At 33.2% G+C, this 22,075-nt stretch overlaps 2 protein-coding genes across 2 annotated transcripts; both read right to left on the bottom strand.

The window, feature by feature from the left end:
* Positions 1-446: 446 nt before the first annotated feature.
* Positions 447-1,683, bottom strand: LOC129291232 (probable carboxylesterase 8). The gene has a single exon (XM_054928493.1). It carries the CDS (start codon positions 1,650-1,652, stop codon positions 651-653), a length of 1,002 nt encoding a protein of 333 aa, XP_054784468.1. The 5' UTR covers positions 1,653-1,683; the 3' UTR covers positions 447-650.
* A 6,535-nt stretch (positions 1,684-8,218) lies between these two features.
* LOC129289789 (receptor-like serine/threonine-protein kinase At2g45590) lies at positions 8,219-11,920 on the bottom strand. The gene is made up of 2 exons (XM_054926552.1): positions 9,864-11,920; positions 8,219-8,704 (listed from the first exon to the last, which is right to left on the bottom strand). Exons 1-2 carry the CDS (start codon positions 11,866-11,868, stop codon positions 8,685-8,687), a joined length of 2,025 nt encoding a protein of 674 aa, XP_054782527.1. The 5' UTR covers positions 11,869-11,920; the 3' UTR covers positions 8,219-8,684.
* Positions 11,921-22,075: the final 10,155 nt, after the last annotated feature.

The raw sequence follows: 22,075 nt of genomic DNA, 5'->3' as shown, positions 1-22,075 counted from the left end.
TTCTAAAAAATATACATCTAAATACAAATTAAGTTACAATTATAGATTTTTCTTCTAACCTCAATTCACTATCATCAATTAATTCTTATCTTCAGTTGCAGATTTTTTTAATCCAAACACACCCATAATAAATAATTAAACATGGAGACAAATGTAAGGGAATCAATCTGGATCAAGATTTTGTTCAAACCCATTCTACATAATTCCTGCGCCTACACCCTTGCTAATGCCTCATCTGGCAATCTCATTTAACATTCTATAATATGTGTGACGTGTTTAGATCGTGTTTCTTTTTTTAATATGAAAGTATGAAGTAGCATGCCCCAAGAGCCATTGGTGAGTTTAGTCTGTTCGCGCATCTCAATGTTTATACTTTATTCACCCTCGTAGTTCCACTCTCACACTCGTTGCCTAAAAAAAATTCAACCCGAACTCAATACTGAAAATTCTATTAAGAGCTTCTGGTTCATTCAGTTAATCTCAATGCTTCACACAAGATCCTCAAAAGAGCTCTTAGGTGCACAAGTACAGCAACATGAAATATGAAAAACATTTTAAGGAGTGATCTTCATATATAGAAACACCGAACACGGCTTCTTCTTCATGCATTCCCGTATTTAGAAAGAAAAAATTGAAGCCTGACCTCACAATCACGAAGTGGAGGTCACATTTGAGGCGTAGATAAATTTCTGGATATTATCGCACAGAGCCAGTGCTTTAGCAGGTTCAAAGATCTCCACTCCATGGAACCCATCGTCGGTGAACATGGTGACCACCTGCACTCCACGTGTTTCCAGAATTTTCGCCAACTCCTTCTGCTTGTCCACCAGGGGGTCCCCGCCATAGCCGTTCAAGAAACACCGTGGCAGCCGTCCGATCTTCTCCCCATAGATCCCATCACCCACAGTCGGATTACAGTACTCATGGTCCCGGTCGGCGCCAAGTGGCAAAGACAGGGCCCACATCAGATCATTCGCCGGCAGCGGCAGAATGCGATCGTTGACCAGCCTCAGCTCCGATGCCGTCCTGTGGACGCCACTAAAGTAAGCCGAGTTTAGTATCAGCCCTTGGATGATCACGGGAGACAAGTCAAGATCGGCGGAGCGTAGACCAGCGAAGTAGGCGATATTTGCTCCAGCGCTACTTCCCATCAGGAAGCACTTGGAGAAATCCGCGTAGTCCTTCAACCAGGGGTCGGATCCGCCGGGATCCCGGGCTTGGTTTCGGACCCACTGGATGGCTTCGACAGCGTCTTCGTAGGCGGCTGGAAGGCGGTGCTCGGGGGCGAGGCGGTAGTCGACGGAGACAACGAGGGCGGGCAATCGGGAGGCCAGGGCAGAGCAGGAATCGTGGAAAACGGAGGAGGAAGGGTGGTAGAAGAGGAAGCCGCCGCCGTGGTAGTAGATGAGGAGGGGGAGTTTGGGGCGAGAGGGAGGGAGAGGGTGGGGGAGGAAGAGGCGGAGGGAGGTGTTGGAGGCGGCGTTAAGAGGGAGATCCTTGGAGAGAGACAGGGGAGAAGGGGGCACGGTGTGGACGGGTTGGAGTCGGGTGAGGGAGCCATCGGGATTGAGTTGAATGTTTAGGAATTCGTAGGGTTCGACGGAGGAGCAGGAGCCGGAGCCGGAGCCTGCATAGGGAGGCTGGTCGGCCATGGCTCACTGCATTCTGTCACAACCTATGTTATGTTCAGATATAAGAGAAGCCCTAAGCTGTAAAAATTTTAGAACCTTCTTGAACAAGGGAGAGAATTTTAGAGATTTAAAAAAAAATTAATATATTTTAAAATGTTTCAGAAATATCTAAAACAATTTAAAATAATCTGAAAAAATTTAAAAGTTTTAGAATGTTCTAAAAATTTATGAAGGAATATGAAGATATTTAAAATATTTTAAAATATTACACATATATCTTAAAAGATAGTCTCTAAAAACTTTTTTATAAATATTTAAATATTTATTGTAGATATTTTTATAAAACATTTTAGAGAATGAATGTAAATCGTAAGATTAAATTAATCTCTATCGTTTATTAAGGAGGTAAGAATTTTTTAGAGAAAGGAGGAGGCCTATAAATACCTCCATAATTCCTCATTTGTAAACTCAAACAAAACAATAAAGCTCTCAAGTTCATTCATTCACTCAAACTCTCTACTTTTTATTTGTACATCTAATTCTCTTAAGTTTTTTGACTATTTTATGTGTTTAATTGACTTAATCATGATCAAGAGGTTAATCAAATTAAAACTAATACAATTTAAGAAAAGAGAAGTTTTAAGTTCGTGACAATTCTTTAACATGCTATGGAGCCACCATTTTGTTTTTTGTTTTATTTATTTATTACCCAAGCTCTTGTTATGGCCCGCGTTATTAAATCAGCTACTTCATTTTTGGTTGCAACAAGTATGAAAATGATCCAAATCCGCCGGCCTCTTACCCAACCATGTCGCCACATTGAATGACCGCCTAAGTTAGGTTGGCATATAAATTTCATACTCCCTCACCGCCTCTCTCTTCGTGCCACTGGCACCAATACTTCCTTTCACATTCACAAGCCAAGAAACTTTAAAAGAATAACAAGTGAAATAGAGAGCACAATGTCATCAAAATATATGTTCGTCCAATAAAAAACAACTACTCTTGTTTCTATAATTTTTACTAGAGTACATGTAGGAGGAAGGTGGCAACAAAAAGCATTGAAAAAGATTTTTTTAAAAAAACAAAATATAAAACTAAAATATCCCCAACAATAATTTTTCTGCCCTTATTCATGGGCAATTTCAACATTTTCTCTCCATTTTGGAATTGGAGCCTTCCTCTCAACCATCCCTTCCGTTCTCATACCAACGATGGTCTTTCTCAACCACCCATAGACGAGGAGAGGCGGGACGCACATGATCTATCTTGAGTTTTTAAACAATTATTCAATATTAAATTTAAATGTTAAGAAACCAAAACGTTAAGGGAAAATAACAATTAAGGACCCCATAAGATTATTAATTCTAATTGAGGATCATAAAATATTAAAATCTCAATTAAGGATCATGATCCTTATTTGAAATTAAAAAACATACATAACTTTATAAAATTGTCCTCTACTAAATATTAAAATATAACAGTTTATATTTGCATTCTGTATACTTTTGCGTGTGAAAAAATGTGCTCCCGCTTGCTCACTACTCTCATTGCCTTCAATCCTGGTATTTAGTGGAGTGAGTTATTATTTGGGTTGTCATCTTCTCCCCTCTTAGTAATAGGTAAGTACATGCATTGTTTTTTTTTCTCAACTTTTACATTTTTTTTCTCTTCTTTATTTTTGTTATCAGACCATTGTGATTGTTTGTGGGTATATGAAAAATAAATTCTATTTTATACCGTTTCTCGTATATAGCTAAGAAAAAAAATAATCTTATTTATTATTATATATATACAAGAAATGATTTCTAACAAAGATAGTGTTAAAAAATTGAGTGAAAAAAAGAAAAAACTCTATTGTTTTTTTATCGTCATGCTATAAAATTTTTTCTTTTTTGTAATAAAAAGTGCACTAATGTTAAAAGATGTAACTTGAATGTTGAATTGTTGAAGTCATAGTTGGAATTAAGAAAGATAGTTGTAAGTAATAAATTTATTTGTTGCTTTTGGTTGTTCCAAGATTAATTCTCATATGACAAGTACTTTAGCAAAAGAAGTATTTTGTTATTTTCACATCGAAGAATATTTTGTAAAACATTCACAAGGAAAAATGATCTTTGAAGGTGGGATATCAATTTAAAAATTGATTAGAGAAGGTATAAATCAAGAGTTGTTGAGGATGACTTTTTGTACTAACATCCACAATATATATATTTTTTGTACTTATGGTGGTAATAAGTTATGTAAATAGGTTTGCAATTCAAGAAGTTTTTTGAGAAGTAGATTGCACAACTATCATTTAGCTAGATGGTAGGTTGGGATATTTTTTGTGTAAAGGAGATGCAAATATAGGGTATATATATTGAAATTAGTGTAATATGCTGCAATTGTAAATGCTTTGATAACGTCACACTACTGAAATTATTATGGTGGTATGAGAATATAGTCAATGTTAGTTGGGACAATAAGAAATTACACTTGAAAATATATTGTTTCCCAATATAAAAGAAATTGACTTTTGAAATGTTTTAATGTCATTTATGAATATATAAAAGTAACTTGAAAATTTACTAATTAACTTTACTCAAGAATATGAACAATGACTTTTCAAATTGTATGCTTGTTTATATAAAGTAGACCACTTGAAAAATAAAAACATAACACTGTTAAAATCACTATTATGACATGAAAATATTGCTAATATTTATTGGGAAAACAAGGAACTACAATTGAGAATATATTGTTTTTCAGTATAAAAGAAATTCACTTTTGAAACGTTCTAAGATTATTTATGAATATACAAAAGTGACTTGAAAATTTATTAACTTCACTAAAAAAATATGAACCCAATAACTTGTTAAATTTCATGCTTATTAATATATATAGTTAGACAACTTGGAAAGAAAACATAACACTACCCAAATTACTATCATGGTATGAGAATTTTGTTAATATCAATTGAAAAAATAAAGAATCATAGTTGGGAATAGATTGCTTTCCAACATGGAAACGAAGGTATCACACTTGAGAATTTAGGCAAATGACATAGAAAATCAAGATAAACTACTACTAAATAAAATGAGAGTCATTTGGACATTTAACAAAAAATTCTTAGGATTAATTGTTATATCATGTACAATATTGAACAACAGAAAACACTAAACTGCACAAAGTTTTATTTTATATCATACATATATAACCAAAACATCACTTGTGAAAGTACATGTCACATTTGTCCAATCTATGCTTTTAATTTTTTTGCTCCTCTATGGCCAACATTTAAAATAGATGTCATCACTTGTAAGGCTATTTTATTATGTGGATGAGTCATCATCCAATACAATAGCTCAGATCTCATTTTATTCAATTATTCCTATACAATTAAAGCAAGTCAATGAACAAATAGACAATAATAATAAAATGGTGACTTCCAAAAATTTTGTTTGTTACTCTTTCAACTAACCTTTGTTAATAGTAATATGATATGACCGCCCTTACTTCTCTTGTGTAATATTATTTCACTATCTAAAGCAAATAATGACATACATGCCACAATTACCTATACATAAACATTTTTCAACATAAAATTTGTCAACATGGGTTAAAAAAAACAAATTGCTACTAAATATATTTAACATTGCTAATGAATACTCATGATAAAACTATTGAATTCATCTTATATCAAATTTGAAATTTCCTTAAATCACGACTCACGTACTATATAAATACAGCAAAATTAAATTATAAAATAGCATATGTATGTCTAACAAGTGCTTGTCAAGTTGAATATAGAAGGGGAATAGGCCTGGAAAAGAGGAGAGGCATGTGAAAATGTTTCGTTGGGCAAAGCAAAAATTGGTCTTTATAAGTCATTTGTAGTTTCATGGCGTTTGCGTTGTTCAACTCATGAATTCTTGATTAAAATAACAATGAATTCTTGATTTTTAATTATTTGAGTTTGGCAACTTCAAACTAGTAACGAGAGGAATTTAATTTACCAAGCAAGAAAAGATCATGAATATCATATACTTGAGGCGATCTACATGTACAAGAAGAGAACAATTTTCATAAAAATGAGATCCAACTTTTTCTTAATTTAAATTTTGTTTAAATTTAGTTAGCCAGAAGAAAGGAGACAGGGAACAGAAGCAATGGGATCAACATGGATAACAGAAACGAAAGGTTCAAAAAAGGGAAAGGCAATAAGAAAGTTGAGAACTTTACCCAGATATGAAGAGTAAAGCAGTATGGAGCAACAATGAGTGGATTAACCAATGTCAATCGAAGAGCAGTGTTTGAATGGAGCAACGATGTCTGTGCGGTGTAATGATGAACACTGAACAATCTTCAAGAATCACTGGCAGGCAACTGTGACAATAACTAGAATGAACAGAGATGCGATAGTCAGATAGTAGAAAAAGGAACAAAGATGATATGGCATCTACGTAGGTATTTTGATTTTCTCTTGAGGGGCATCTAAGAGAACTCACATTTTATTAAAATTTTCAATAGGAATCATGATCTTTAATTAGAATTTCAATATTTTATAATCCTCAATTAAAATTAATGGTCTTAAAGGATCTTTAATTGTCATTTTTCCAACAAGAAAACCAGAAACGAATACATTCTCTCAGAAATACTTCTAAATTTTTAAGTGTTAAAGAACATATCTAGTAGAATATAACATAACATTTAAGTTCCTACCATAGAATAGTCAGTTAATATACAAGTCACTACAGTATTGTTTTATTTCATTCTGCATTCATTACTATTCATCTACCGAGAGTTACCTTGATTAGATCTAATATGTTCGAATCTGATACAACATTTAAAGACAAATGGTCCCTAATCTTCTAATATAAGTAGTCGTTGAAAGTCCTGGGACGTAGAGATTAGCCCTAAACTTGTTACAAGTTAAATTCTTATTTCCTCTGACAATAATAGAGCACAAAAAGACAGCAACGACAAAACCACTTGATAACAGAATAAGTTTTGCAGCCCATTAAACATTTGATAAAACTAATTTGTACGCTGTCAATAAATTATTGAACAGAAGTTCAGCCCTTTCTTTTCCCCATTTAAAAAGAGGGTTGAGAGAGTTTTGAAATTTGAGGAACATATTTTAGAGTTTACTCGAAAAGGATCTTACTAGCAACTTATTTTTCTGACTTTTTTGGGGCCTACTTTGATTCCTCATTTGAACAATCCCATAACATTATGAATTCCTTTTCTATTCTGGTAAATACCGCTTGATTTTCTTTTACCAAAAACGAGAGTCTGTCTGATTTTCAAACACCATAATGGGCCCAAATAATCTACGTTAGGCCTAGTTCGCATCGTGATTGCAAAAGTCTCAAATGATGGTATTCTCCTTTCATAAAATTTGAATCCGCCCATACCAACTGTTACAGTATAAATTTTTGGATGAAGTAACAAATTTGACTATGAATTATTATTTTTAGAAATATCTGATAACTTGAACTGTTAAGCGGTATGAAATAAATCTTTAATATTTAAAACTTGACCATCCAGTAACCTGTCGTTAACTTCACTTAACGAACGTTATGTGAGGCTTACAATGACATATGACACTCCATAAATGCTCCACAAGCAATCCACGTTAGCATGTGTAAATGTACAAATTTATTTATGAATTATTTTTTGAGAAGTACTAGATAGTCTCTACTATAAAAAATGGACCATCCATCACCTTCCTATCAATTTTGATCAAACATCATTTATTTTCATACTTATGAGACCCATAGCGTGTCAATCTCTCCAATGTTCTTGCTTTCATTCTCAACCTTAGCTAAAAAAAAAGATGTTTAAGTAATTCTTATTTGAAAACATTCATAAGGACAATGTTAATGAAGTAAAAGCTTGATTTTACTATGCGTGAAAGAAGCTTGAATCTAGTTTAATTTAGCCACAAATTATTTTTTACTTTTTTGGCATTGTTTTCGTGAATGTTTTCAGATAAAAATTCTTTGAACCTCTTCTTTTTGAGCTAAGACTGAAGATGAAAGCAAGATTGAAAAGATTGAAGCATTGTGAGTCTCATAAATATAAAAATAAACGGTGTTTGATCAAAATTAATGAAAAGATGTTGGATGGTCCGTTTTTTATAATAAAGATTAACTAGTGCTTCTCAAAAAATAATTCGTAACTAAATTTATACATTTACACATGTTGATGTAGAGTGTTATGAAGTACCAAATGTCATTGTGAGCCTCATATAACATCTGTTTTCTAAAGTTGAAAATTTAATTCAAACCACTTGATAATTTAAGTCATCATATGCTCTTAAAAAAAAGTATGTAGTTAAAATTTGTACCTTTATCCTTATTTCTTCTTCATACAGAGTCATGTGGATCTCGAATCTATTCATCCTTAATGTAAGGGCGTAAATCATGTTAAACAGAAGCAACCATGACATGGCAGTGACAAAAACTGGTTAAGCCTCTAGAGCACGTAAAGAAATAGAGATAAGAACTGGATCTATATAACAATTAACAAGTGAGTCAGGTCAATGAAATGACAGAGACTCTCATGATCTGGGAAAACGCAGTGAAATGTAATCCTTCTCATGGAAGAATGACAGACATTTTCATTGATCACATCCACGTCCTGCACTCAATTTGATTCCACTCATCACTGCCCTCGCAAAGATTGAAAATAGAAGATTATCACATGGAGTATTCCCTGCCAAAATGTTCTCTTTACAGAATAAAAATTCAAAGGAGACATTGCGACGTGTCAGAAGTATTGAAGGGGCTGGGCAGTTGTTGTAGTTAAGAGTTTGGCTGTTAAAGTAGTTAGCACTTCTCAGTTGGAGTTACAAGTTTGACTGAGAGATCCCCTTCCCATTTTTACATCCATCACTTCTTTTTCCCCCATCCCTTTACAAACACACTACTTGCATTCACTTACTTTTGTTAGCGGCTACGGTATATAGAGGTAGCTTAGATGAGGAGGTAGAACCTGTGGTTGAACTTGAAGGTTCCTGTAAATCATCTTTTGTCCAAGAGTCTCCATACCAGATATAGTACAAAACTACCTCCACAATGGCGGTGCTGTATGAAGTAAATACAAATTCAATCAGAAAGGCAGTCCCTTTCAGAGACCGTATTTCCTGAGTCTTGTTTATTGTTTGCACTTTGCACAATGAAAGAGAAACACTGTATATTTGCTGCTATGAAAACTAAAATCCTAGCTTTTTACCAGCATAAAATCTGTGATGACTTATCAGAGTCCATCAACCAGTCTCCAGACTTGAGAATGCAAATATCAATTATAATTCAAAATGGAAACTTTCCTAACCAACATATTCCTGACTTTGAAGCCTTGTAATACCCAAACTTTTCTATATCATAAATTTCAACTTTCACGTGATGGCCCAAAGAGGATTGGCCATTCTGTCATTGTAATATTTGCCAAATCTAAGTGTTTCTAATAATAAAAACTGAAAGACTGAAACAACCACTTGGCGTTTCATGTGTAGTTCGCGATCGAGTGGAATTAAAACAGAAAATATGCTCTCTTCAATTTTTCAAAAGACTCAAAGCTTAAGAACTAAATGCATATAGTAGGACCCAAGCCCTGTGATGATCAAATGATGATCTGCTACTCTCATTTTCATGGACAGGGCATTTTCCACTTTGCCCAAATACATCATCATTAGTTGTAAAGACAGGACGGGGCCAGGATTTGTTGCATGCTTTGAAATTTATGCTCACTTTCATAATGTCACTTTTACAAAATATGAGAAAAACAGACACATATATGAATAACTTTTGCCTGGGTCCTATGCAGGCAGTTAGGCACTAATGTCATGAAAATATTTTTTTTACTAATCGTACAGTCACAGGGCCAAACTGCTTCAAAAGAAAAAGAAATGTTCCATCACCTTTAGAAGGTCATACATTTCTTAAAATTCAACAAATTGTGAAAGCAATTAAGCAAAAGATAAGTGAGTCTACTAACACTACTCCCAAAAAGATCACTCAGATTAAAAAGCGTGAGCATTATGTCAGACTAAATGTTCATATGAAGGATAAAAGGAGCAAAACAAGGAAGACACTGATTTATATAGGGCTAGTAAATTACAGTTTTCTTTCCCTTTTGCCGCATCAATTTCTACAAATTGTGAAAATTAGATCTGACCTACAACCATACAAACTTCCATAAGTTAATCATAATGACAAGTACTACTCAGCCAACTAACTCACCCACCCTTCTTTCGGGACTTGAACGGAAAATTAGACGGCGGTGATGGTGAAAACTCAAAAGGTAAGTGGGGCGGCTCAGCCTCACCGGAAAGCATGCCTACAATCTCTTTCATGGTAGGTCGCTTTGCTGGGGATCTCTGTAGACATAACAAGGCTATAGTGATGCAGAGCAAAGCCTGCTCCTTGTCTAATGAATGAATGGAAGGGTCAATAAGATCCAATAGCCTCCCGCTGTGGGCAAGTTGTCGAGCCCATGAAATAAGATTAGCCCTTTCAAATTCTGACATTGGTGATGCTGTAACTTGAAGAGGTCGTCTTCCTGCTATCAAAACCAAGAGTAGAACTCCAAAACTATAGACATCACATTTCTCAGAAAGCTGTCCACCACCACCATACTCAGGAGCAATGTAACAAACAGTTCCTCTCATACTTGGCGTGCTGCTAATTCCACCACTCTTGGGCATATCCCCGCTAACCCAATCCTGGCTATTTCTTCTGCCATATCTGAGCTCACCGCTCAAACCATCCAACCACCAGTCAATGCTTCCTCTACTACTCTTGCTTTTCCTCTTCTTCTTCTTCTCCGATACCATTTCATCATCTTTCTGCCACCATGATTCCCCAACGTAATTCGAATCCAGACTTCTTCTTTTCTTCCTCGTGAGTTCCTCACAGAACTCCTCCTTCCACCATTCTCTGGGTTTTCGGTTCTTCTTCTCCTTCTTGACTTTTTCTTCCTCTAGTGATGCCCACCAATCCAATCTCCTTCTCTGCTTCTTTGACTCGATTTTTTCGGCCGGAGTGCTTGTCCCTGCGGTGCTTGGAGACGCAATCCATTCGCTTTTTGGTCTTTCCTTCTTAATCTCACTCCCGATCCACTCCATCACATAGTCTTTCACCCTGCCCGATTCCGACCCTCCTCCATTGTCCTGCTTCCACCACCAATCCCTGCCCGAACCACCCTTCTTTCGATTATTACCGATCAAATCTTTTCCACTATCAATGCTAAATTTATCAAAGCACCCTTCTGAGACACTTGATTTATCGACCCCTACGTCTGGGGACAGCGCAACCGTCGTCTCCGGAGAAGCTTCGGAATCCAAAATCCTAATCATGCAACTCTCCGGCGAACGATCGACCACTGCACTACCTTCTTCAAACCCAGTGGTGACACTCTCCACCTCTTCCAAAATCAACCCATGGTCATCCCCCAAGTCCGCAACCCCATCCTTTTTCTTCGCACTATCTTCTTCTCCCCCATTTTCCTCCACCATTTCCAGATCGTCTGTTTTCAACCTAGCAAGTCCAAAATCCCCAACTTTCGCTGAGAAATCGGCATCTAGCAACACATTACTCGGCTTAATATCCCCGTGAATCACGGGCGGATTACAATGATGGTGAAGGTACTCAAGACCCTTTGAGATGTGGACAGCAATATCGAATCTCTTCTTCCACTCCATAAGCTCCTCGCACTTCCTATCCAACAACGCATCTTGCAAACTCCTATTCGGCATGAGTTCATAAACCAAAATCAGTTTTCGGCCTCGGCGATCAGAAGAGTAACCCAGGAGAGAGAGTATATAGGGAGAACTAAGCTGGGAACAGAGTGAAAGCTCGTTGTGGAACTCGCGCTCGCCTTGAAGCGACCCCGTGGAGTCCATGAGTTTGAGGGCCACGGACAGACCAGAAGGCAGGGTAGCCTTGTGAACGGAGCCGAACCCACCATGGCCGAGCTTGGTGGACGCCGAGAAGGAGTTGGTGACGCGTCGAAGGAGAGAGTAGGAGAAACGACGATGCTGATGATTGTGGCTATAGTGGTCGAATGGTGCTGTTCGGTTATAAGAGAGTTTGCGGTAGAGAAAGACTATCAGGAGGACGATGAGGACTAGGACAATGAAAGCGAGACCGATAACTCCGATAAGGATTGATTGGTGACGGCGGTGATGGGAGGGTGAGGCTGTAGGTATCGCCGCCGCCGCCGTAGGTTGTAGAGACGGTCGTGATGGCATTGTTGTAATTAGGGGAAAATGCTAGCCTTCCATGAGGGGGAGAGACAAAAGGGGGGGGGGTGTGGGGGAGTCGCTGAATGAAGGAGTGACAGAACAGAGCTGGCAGATTGATAAACCAACTCTCACTGACCTGATAATAAGTGCAGTAATAATAATAATAATATGAAAAAGAAAATTATATATTTAACCTTGCGCATTTAGGCCTTTAGGGTGTTTGGTTTTAGGGAAAATTTCAGCCTGGAACCTTGATGAAATTTAATAAAAGAGAGGACCCCAAATTTTTTGACTTCACGGAAGGGCCTGTATGGAATTTCCATTGAATTTGTAAAGGAAATAAAAAAATTATCCTCGTTTAAATAAATAGTATAAACGATCTATTTATTTTTATATTTTATGTTATTCATTTATTTACAGAATATTATTCATTTCCTGCTTCACTTATTTATAAACCTACTTTTACTTGATTTCATTTCAAGGTCATAAACAAGTAAAGCAGGAAAATGAACAACATTTAGTAAGTAAACGAACAACATATAATATCAGAACGAACAAGTTATCTTATCATAAAATCAACGCGAAATGAAAATGAAATGAAACTAAACCTGTAAATAAGTGAAGTAAGGAAATGAACAACATTCCGTAAGTATATGAACAATATGTAGTATGAGAACGAACAAGCTATTTATGTTGTTCATTTAAATGAAAGAAATTTTATCATTTCTGTTACAAATTCAGGGGCAATTCCATACAGGTCTTTCAGTGAAGTTTCAGAAATTTTGAGACCCTCTTTTTGATTAATTTTGGTCAAAGGTCCCTAACTAAAAATTTTTCTTATTTTTAACTAAATTGAGACATATGTATCTATTATATATTATTTATTCTATAATAAATTTTTATTCTTAATATTATTAACATATTAAAATCTACATGTCTTAATTAGATTAAATAAAAATATATTAAATATATAATGATAAGTATATAAATTTTGACCTAATATTATAAAAAATAAGGGCATTCAGGGAACATTGAAAAGGAAAAAATTAGGAAAAAATATTAAAATACTTATAAATGTGGAGAGAACAGTAGCTAAATTTATTCAACAACACCCACATAAAATATAAGACATTTTTATCACCTAGTATTAATTTAAAATGTGAAATACTTTGTAAAACTTTCAAAACAATAATTTTTAGGGCTTTTGCATAGATAACCTATATTATAATATTAAGTAAAAGAAATAGCCTATCCTTTCTTAAATTTTAAAAATAATCTTTTAATATTTATATTATAATTAATTTATAAAACTGCTATTTTTAATATCTTCTTTTTTTCAAATACTAGGAGGTTCAAAACACAAGAAATCTCAGGAACGAGAGAGACAAATGTGAGAGAGAAGATGAAGCTTGACACAAGAGAGACAAACGCAAGATAGCAGAGTAATGTGAGTTAGCCATAGTTACGATGGCGAGAGACAAATGTAAGATGAGACACATTGACAGTACTCGATAGAACGAAGCACGTCGGTGGAAAAATAGAGCTATAGATTCACGATTTTTTTATTTTATTAGTTTAGATATTTGATTCTCTATGAGAAGTTAAGAGTCTAAAATTTTTTATAAACTATGTTTGATTTGTTAAAGGCAAATGATCATGTGTTTTTTATATTATTATTTTATGATACTACATTATTGATATATGACTATATATCAATTATAAACAAATTTATGTCTAATTGTTTGGTTATATTGATTTATGATAGTATATTAATGATATACTATTGTACTCCCTCCATCCCTATATATAAGGTATTTTTAATCAAATTTCACATACCAATAAAAGTTTGTTATTTAGTTGGACTCACGTAAAAACATAATGCTTTACCAATTTTACCCCCGATAATATCATAATTAATATCATGATGGTGGTAAGGAAAACATACAATCAATGATTCATTCCATTTTCTAAGACAAGGATAAAATTATCTAATTACTTAAAAATATCATTGCTGTCCTTATATTTAAGGACAAAATAAGCTTTTAAAAAAAATCCTATACATAAGGATAGAGGGAGTATATCACTAATATATAAGTCATATCAGCGAAAACTTACTGATTTATTTATTATTGATATACAATCGCATATCAATGATATAATATCATAGATCAGTAATGGAGTTTCCTCTTCAATGTCTAATGTTTTCTTCGTAATATTTTGGAAAAATAGAGAGGGAGAGAGAGGAAAAAGCTCTGTGATGAAGATAGTGATTCAGGAAAATTAGATAAAAAATTTTGATAAAGAAAAGCACTACATGAGAGATTAATATAATGATCAAGAAAATTAGATCAAAAAATATGATGAAAAAAAATACTCAGAAATGATAAACCAGAGAGGTAGCACGCACAACATGATTTTTGATGATAAAAATAAAAAATTCAATCAGGTAAAGATTAGTTAAATTAGATATATTTTGTTTTAATAATAAATTTATTTTGAGGATAAAAAAAGAAAAAACACATCTAACTGATTTTATGAAAGGGTCATATTCCAAAATATTTAAAAAGGTCATCCATAATTTATAGGAGTTGTGTATTTTGAGGCTATTGAGCTAATTTTCTCATAATTTTTTCACATATATGATTAGTTGTATTATACATAAACATTATATAAGAATGTGGTTATGTTTCAATTAGTGCCAATTTGAATTTAAGCTAGTATTTGGATAGTTGGATTCCAACCAGATCCAAAGCAAAATATTTTTGTCACAGTTCCTTTAAAATTTTAAATACTTAATTCATCCTACTTATTTTAAGTCTTAATCATCATCTTTTTCAATATTACCTAAATATATAAATAATTTATATAAGCAAGACAATTTATTTTTATTGATGTAAATTTTTATACTGTCCAAACGAAAGTAAATAAATGATTTTAAATTTAAAATTGGGAAAATGACAATTAGATATTATAAGAACATTAATTATAATTTTAGACAATAAATTATTAAAATTTTAATAGTAAACTATGATCCTTACTTACAATTAACAAAAGTCTGCTGCAACTTGCAAGCCTATCACAAGGGATTGTTAATTTTCAACTAATGCTACAAAGATTTTTTAAGTATCTTTTGTTGATTTTTCAATTGATTTATCTATGTATTCGTATCAAAAAATTACAAGTTGCTTGCCATTTACAACTAACTTTCATTAATTACAAGTAAAGATCATGGTTTATTGTTGTGATTTCAATAATTTAGGGTATGTAATTGTAAGGGTTAGTATACATTTTGAATCTTAAACTATAAGTACAAAAGTTATTTGAACCCTAAATTTTTAAAAAGGGCATTTTGAATTCTAAATAATTAAAGTTGGGACAATTTTACTTCCACCGTTAAATTTCAACAAATGTTTGTTAAATTGGAGCTTAATATATGATTTTCACCAAATTTCACTCTTCCCCTCTCTCCTATCCTCATTGGGTAAAAATTACACATTAAGCTCAATTTGACGGACATTTGTCTAAACTTAATCATAGGGGGTGAAATTGTCCTAATTTTAATTGTTTAGGATTCAAAATGTACCTTTTAAAAGTTTAGAGTTCAAATTGTATAATCATTTTTCCTTTAAAATTTTCAATGTAATATTTTAAATCTAAAATCCAAATCTGATATCATTTAAATGTAATTAAAATAAATTGATTTTTATTATTGCTCACAAATATCCTCATATTAGAGATAATTTTGTTAAGCCTTAACTGCCAATCGATGGAGCAGGTAATGGGTTAATTTTGGGAAGGATAATTTTAAGAGGATTAAAATCCAAGGCCACATGGTTTCCTAAATGATTGTTAACCGTTGGGCTACTTACACTAATGTAATTGTGTAAAATATATGTATGCATGCATGCATGTAATAACTCGTGTTCAATATAAAGAAATGACAACTTAAATATAAGAAAATGATAATTTGAAAAAAAAATGACAACTTGAATGCAAGAAATAAAGAAAATAACACTTACATATAAGAAAATAACAATTTGGACATAGAGAAGTGATAGCTTGATAAAGGTAAATGATAACTTATGAGAAAATAAATGCCATTTTCCTTTGTCAAAGTATCATTTTCTTATGCCTGAGTTGTTATATACTTATACCTAAGTTATTATTTGTTATCAAGTTGTCATTTTTCTATGCCCCAATTATCATTTTCTTATTGCGGAAACAAGTTATAATATATATATATATATATATAGCATTATTTTGTCAATATGTATAAGAAGTCCAATGGTTAATAATTATTTTGGAGACCATGTGACCAGTGACAAATGTGGGACCTGAGTTCAGTAGGAGAAAATTAATCAAAAACAAAAAAAAATCAAATGGCAATAACCATTATCATATTATAATCAAATACTAACTTTGGCAAGGGAAAAAAAGAGTAAAATACTAACCATTAGATGAAGATAGTAGTAATTTTCTATATTTTTTATAGACTAAGATAATGAAATATTTTCCAATAAATAAATATACATCAATAAATGAATGAAATATAAATTATTTTCAATGTCTTCAGGCTTAGACAAGTCACCTTAACTAAATCATGATAGCCAACGTACATGCATGTGGGCTTGGACTGTCACCTAGAGAAAAAAGCAGTTTGGTTCAACCCTTTGACTCATTTTGGTAGTTGGCCTGAGCTTGGCCCACTTTGATTAGGGTAGTTCTTGAAGACTTAAAGAAAAACAAAACATTCAAAACGATTGGACTGTTTTGACTCGTTTTTCACTTAAATATTATTTTTATTTAATTATTATGTTGTCGGTTTAACCATTGGTTTAATCGATGAAAATTATGACTTGTTGACCTTTTTGGTTCATCATCTAATCTAATTTGATTTTTAAGACATTGATTATTTTATTAAAATAGAAGTTAAGTTAAGTCAACTAACAGAAGTACCGAACAAATAAATTTATACTTGTTAAATTAAATATGAAGCAATCCAAAAGCAATGCTCTCTCTTAAATCACATGTCGGGACATAATTCAATTATATTTTTAGATAGTTAAAATTCTCCATAAAAAAGAGAACTCCTTTCTTCTACGTCCACTTCTCCATACTGTCGAGCTGGAAGTATGAAAGCAGCAACTTTGATTTCCTTTCTTTTTCTTTCTTCATTTTCATCTCTCCACGACTCCATCTCTTCCTCTCTAGCTTTTACAGAGTCCAAGCTCTAGCAATTTAACTCCACCATTGAAATCAAAGAGGAAATGTCTTGCTGCTCAATAGTTAAGCTATATACTTTTTCTTGTCAGTCTCTGCTTTCATATCAGTTTGATCAATCTTTTTTTCAGCCAACTAGTTTGATCAATCTCACTCAAAGCTAAGTTTATCATTTGCAAAATATGTCTATATAGGAGATTGTGCATATTGACCTCATGTGGACTGAATTCATATTAGTGGATTCAAGGTTAACATAATAAAGAGCTCAATACTTATTGCATGTAGTTTTTTTAAAGTCAATGGGGGCATCTGCTTACCCAAAAATATAGCTAAGTATGCCACTACACATTGTCTTAGGTCCTAGTCCTTCAAATGCCACCTTTCCTAAAATTAATCTATTAGTGATCGCTAGAGCTCTAGTTGCCAGCAGGTGTTCCAACAACTGACAATAATGATTGGTTGGAGCTTGAACTATATTTTTTTGAAAAAATAATGCAAGGGTATTTTTGTGATTACTCAAAAATATATACAATTAAGGGATTTTGAGACTTGACAATAATTTGTGCATTTCATGAGACCTAACGAGTAATTGGATTCCTTAATTAGGTCTTAGGAGTAATTCTCCTGAAAAATTATTGAAAGATATTCATTCAATCTCATATGTAAAAGACTCTTTACTTGACTTAGATCTAGTCTCCCTTTCCCTCATTATGCAAAAATCTGGACATTTGAGGTAATGGGGACTTTGATTTCAGTTTTCTTAGGTTTAGACCAAACCCATTGACTTATTTAAAATCTTAGGGAGTTAAATCAAGTTTTTAACCCTAGGTTTATGAGTTTTATAGTGATTGAAAATTTTGTTTAGGGTTTGGATGAACCCTAGCTATAATTTGAAGATTTTGAGATAATGTGAGGAATTGGATGATGAATTTGGTGTGTTGGGTTGTTTAATAGGATGGTTAGAGTGTTTTAAATGGGTGGTATGGTTGGTAAAGAAATTTAAGTGTTATAGGCACTTAGAACCTAGAAAATTCAAGGTTTATCTGAAGTAATAATTCATTATGTAAATTGAGTATTGCTCAAACTACCTTGTGCATATAAAATGTGTGGAGCTAATGTTGAGCCATGATAACCCTTTTGTGTGATAAAGGATTGAGGTAACAGAATAATTTATACTATTTAATTATATTGCTAAATTATCTGCGAGTAGATATGTTAAATTTATTACTTGGGATTTAATAATCTTGTATATAGTGAAATGTGATTTTGTGCATAAAAAAATATTTGCGAATGATGAAAATGATGAAAGTTTTATATGGCCTAGTTGAAAAATTTGAAATGTATATGTGCTATATATGATAAGTGTGAGTATAATCTTGTTAAGAGGTGGGAGTTCATTCATAAAAAGGAGTAATGGAAGTCCATATGGTATGTATCTCCTTAGTATCTAGTGAAGCATGGTGTTGGAGATTTTCTCCTTAGTATCCATTTGGGATATGGCATTGGAGAGTAACGCTCCCTAGCATCATTGATGTGGTATTGGAGTAACGACACCTTAATTTGTATGCGATAGAAGGAGATCATAGTCCGAAATTAAGATAGGATACCTTTGGCCGGGTGATCCTACTATTGAGGTGAGCCCGAACCATTGAGGGTGCACTCGGTCTAAGAGCTTATGGTTTTAGTTGGGGTGATACAGAGGCTCGGATGGTAGAATGATCATGCTAGTGGTAAATGATTTGTGTTGATGAAAAAGAGTATGTTATAATATGCAAAAGTATATTTTTGTGTTTTAATAGCTTTACTCCTTAATGGTTATGCATGTTAATTAATAGTAGTGAATTATTTTATTACTGAGATGTTTATCTCACCCCGTGATTACATTTTACAGGTGAGGGCTTCGGTAGGGATAAGGGAAAGGAAAGGGTGACTGAAGAGTGAAGAGCAATAGTTGTATAGCTCTTCCCTTTTCCTTTTTAGGTTTGTAATGAATATGCTATATTATAATGCCAATTTAGGAACATAAATTATTTGGTTATCACTTGTATGAATTTGTGATAAGTATGCATATCTTGGTCCAAGGTTGATGTTGTAGATTAAGTGTGTGTGCTTGGCTAAGTTACCATTAGAAGTGATGATTTTGAAGTGATTTATATACCAAAATGACTAAGTTGATATGTGTACTAAATTTTATCCACCCCTTTGTGCTATTGTCAAATGGGAGGTTTGGTAGTTATTTTAAGTATGATTGCTTATTTGTGTGATATGAATGAATTGTCAGGTTGTGTGTGGTCTATTTGAGGCGGTCAAAGTGTCTCTAGGGCTAATGACATTTGGCATTGTGAGTTGGACACCTTTGTGGGTACTTTAAGGTAGAAATGAATCATTTTGGATTCTAGTATCTATTTTTTAATGGATAATTATTTAAGTATAAGACTGTTACCATTAACTAGAGGGCTCAAAGAGCTTCATGTGGATACTTGAGTCGCTCAAATTGGACATCAGATGGCGAAACGACGCACTCTGAAAGTTCAAAGAGCTGTCATGACAGTAATCTGCTATCATGACAGTAGGTGCACAGCGTGGCGTGACTGACCTTTGAGGGACTCATCACACTATGCCATCCACCATAACGGATGGGTCAGATTTTTGAAAAATAGCTTGTTTCAGCTTGTTTTGAAGTGGTTTAGTTTTTATGCTTCTATATTTGTTCTTAATTAATTTTGAACTATGGTTTGAGCTAAAATAACATTTTTAAAAAAAAGTTTCTTGGGATCCCATTATTTTAAACTAATTATTTTTTAAAGCCTTGGGTTGTAATAACTTCTTTTGGGATTTTATCTAATCTTGATTATCACAACGGTGTGTAAGCGTGTTATTTTGGTAATGTCAAGACGAACATTACATAAGTCATGACTGTCGCACCCAAAAAAATGCGACGCGGACGGCGCGCGAGCGGAGGTCCCGGCCTTCGCGACGGGAACCTGATCGAACGAGGAGTCGCCACCAAGATTTTGAGGTAAATCTCGGGAAACCGATTAATGAAAGATAAGGGTGATCTGCGAAATCAGAGAATAGGTTCGGGAGTCGGTTGAGTGTGGGGAAAGTGTTAGGCACCCCATAACACCCGTTCTTGAGAACGGTTACCTGAAGTTTGTTGTGCTCTATTAATATGGTTTTAAAATTATTTTAATTATCCCTTTTATATTCATGTGTTTGATATAAAAATGATGATAATTGAGTGAGAAATGTTTATTTATTTACGAGGGAGGATGGACTTGACTCAGAATCTGACTCTGAGGCCTACGTACCCTGTGATGGGGATCAAAGTCCACGTAGTTCGGGCTTAAAAATTTGTTGGTGAAAATATTTTTGAAGAGAAATTAATTAGAAATAATTCACCATTTTACAAATAAAACAATTTCTGAAATTTTGATATGTGTGTTTTAAATTGCAAAAGGTAATTTAATTTTAATTATTTTCTTTATTTTTGAATTTTTAATAAAGAAAGGAAATGATTTAAAATTATTTTTCTTTATGTTTTATGATTGAGCATTTTAATTACAGTATTTGTAGAACCTTATTGATTCATGCGATAATGCAATTGCTTTAAATATCTGCGGAGATTCTGAAATCTCACACGATAAAAGAGTTTGGCAATTTAATTTATTTATTTATATTCTTATGTACATTTTAAGTGTTAATAATAATTTTTTAGCATGTAGATACATGTTTTTAAAGAATTTTAATCATCATACCTGCAAAAGCCTTATTGACTTATCCGGTAATATGATTATCCTGAATATCTACGGAGATTCTAAAATCTCACACGATAAAGGAATTAAATTTAAACACGTCTTTAATTTAATTAATATAATATATAATTTATATATATATATTTTAAAAACTTAATCGTTATATCTGCAGAGTCTTATTGACTTATACGATAATACAATTATCTTAGAGGTCTACGGAGATTCAAAAATCTCACATGACTAAAAGATATAATTGGTGAATATGATTACAATTTAAATTCATTAATTTGATTAATTAATTTTCTAAATTGTGTTATATGATTATTTGCAAAAATCATTTATTTATTATAAAAATTGAGAATCACTATATCTGTGAGGACTTATTATCCCACACAATGATGTGATTAATTTAAGTCTCTACGAAGATTCTTGAAATCTCTCACGAAACTTAAGTATTTTATTGATTATAAAAGAGAATTTTAATGATGATCATTTTAATATATACAAATTGGATCTTCCTACCTGTGAAATCTTATTGATTTACACGGTATGATCATTTTAAGTGCCTATAGAGATTTTAAATTTCTCTTGTGATATTGATTATTTAAAAATATCCCTCTTTTGCTATCTATCATCTAAAAATTATTGTATTTCACTTTATAAATGAATTTTAAGAATGATAATTTAAAGTTTTATATATCAAATTGCACATGTAGAGAAATATGGATATAAAAATTTAGCTCAAGAATGCCTCTATATAGGAAGAAAAAAATTCACCAATTAAGCTATAAGCTGTAGTGAACTAATAGAAAAAAACTAAAAGCCAGTATATTTGATCGTGTAAATGGGCTCTAAAATCATGACAATTCTAGGAATTAAACTAAATAGGAAAAGGAATATCTAAGCAAAATGTCATGTACCATGCAAATGTAAATAAAAAAAATCAACAAACTGTATTTCAGCAGTAAAATTGAAGTAAAGAATCTCAAAACAGTACTTGATATTAACGCACATCAACACATTTCCAAACTTCCCACGTTCATATAAGATCTTAAGGTGATACATGAAGAGGCATTCAGTCTTGAATTTTTAGCAAACAAAAGGAAGGGAGAGCAATACAAGTTGGCTTACCGGGCATTATTAAGAATTATGTTCAAGCATTGCACTGGGAGAAAAACCACACCTTTAAACTTTCCTACAGTAAATGCTCTAGAGAATATCAGTTCCATGACTGCACC

Source organism: Prosopis cineraria, unplaced genomic scaffold (assembly GCF_029017545.1).
Source record: "Prosopis cineraria cultivar Desert tree isolate PC_DT_omini unplaced genomic scaffold, ASM2901754v1 PC13, whole genome shotgun sequence".
Classification (NCBI taxonomy): domain Eukaryota; kingdom Viridiplantae; phylum Streptophyta; class Magnoliopsida; order Fabales; family Fabaceae; genus Prosopis; species Prosopis cineraria.
Note: the sequence above shows the minus strand (reverse complement) of the source record. Positions and strands in the feature narration are given on the sequence as shown.

Excerpts from the sequence above, each read along its gene's own strand:
- LOC129291232 (XM_054928493.1), bottom strand. The coding sequence starts at position 1,652 with ATGGCCGACCAGCCTCCCTATGCAGGCTCCGGCTCCGGCTCCTGCTCC.
- LOC129289789 (XM_054926552.1), bottom strand. The coding sequence starts at position 11,868 with ATGCCATCACGACCGTCTCTACAACCTACGGCGGCGGCGGCGATACCT. Across the intron at positions 8,705-9,863 it reads GTTCAAGTCCCGAAAGAAGG|CACCGCCATTGTGGAGGTAG; the intron begins GTGGGTGAGTTA and ends TACTTCATACAG.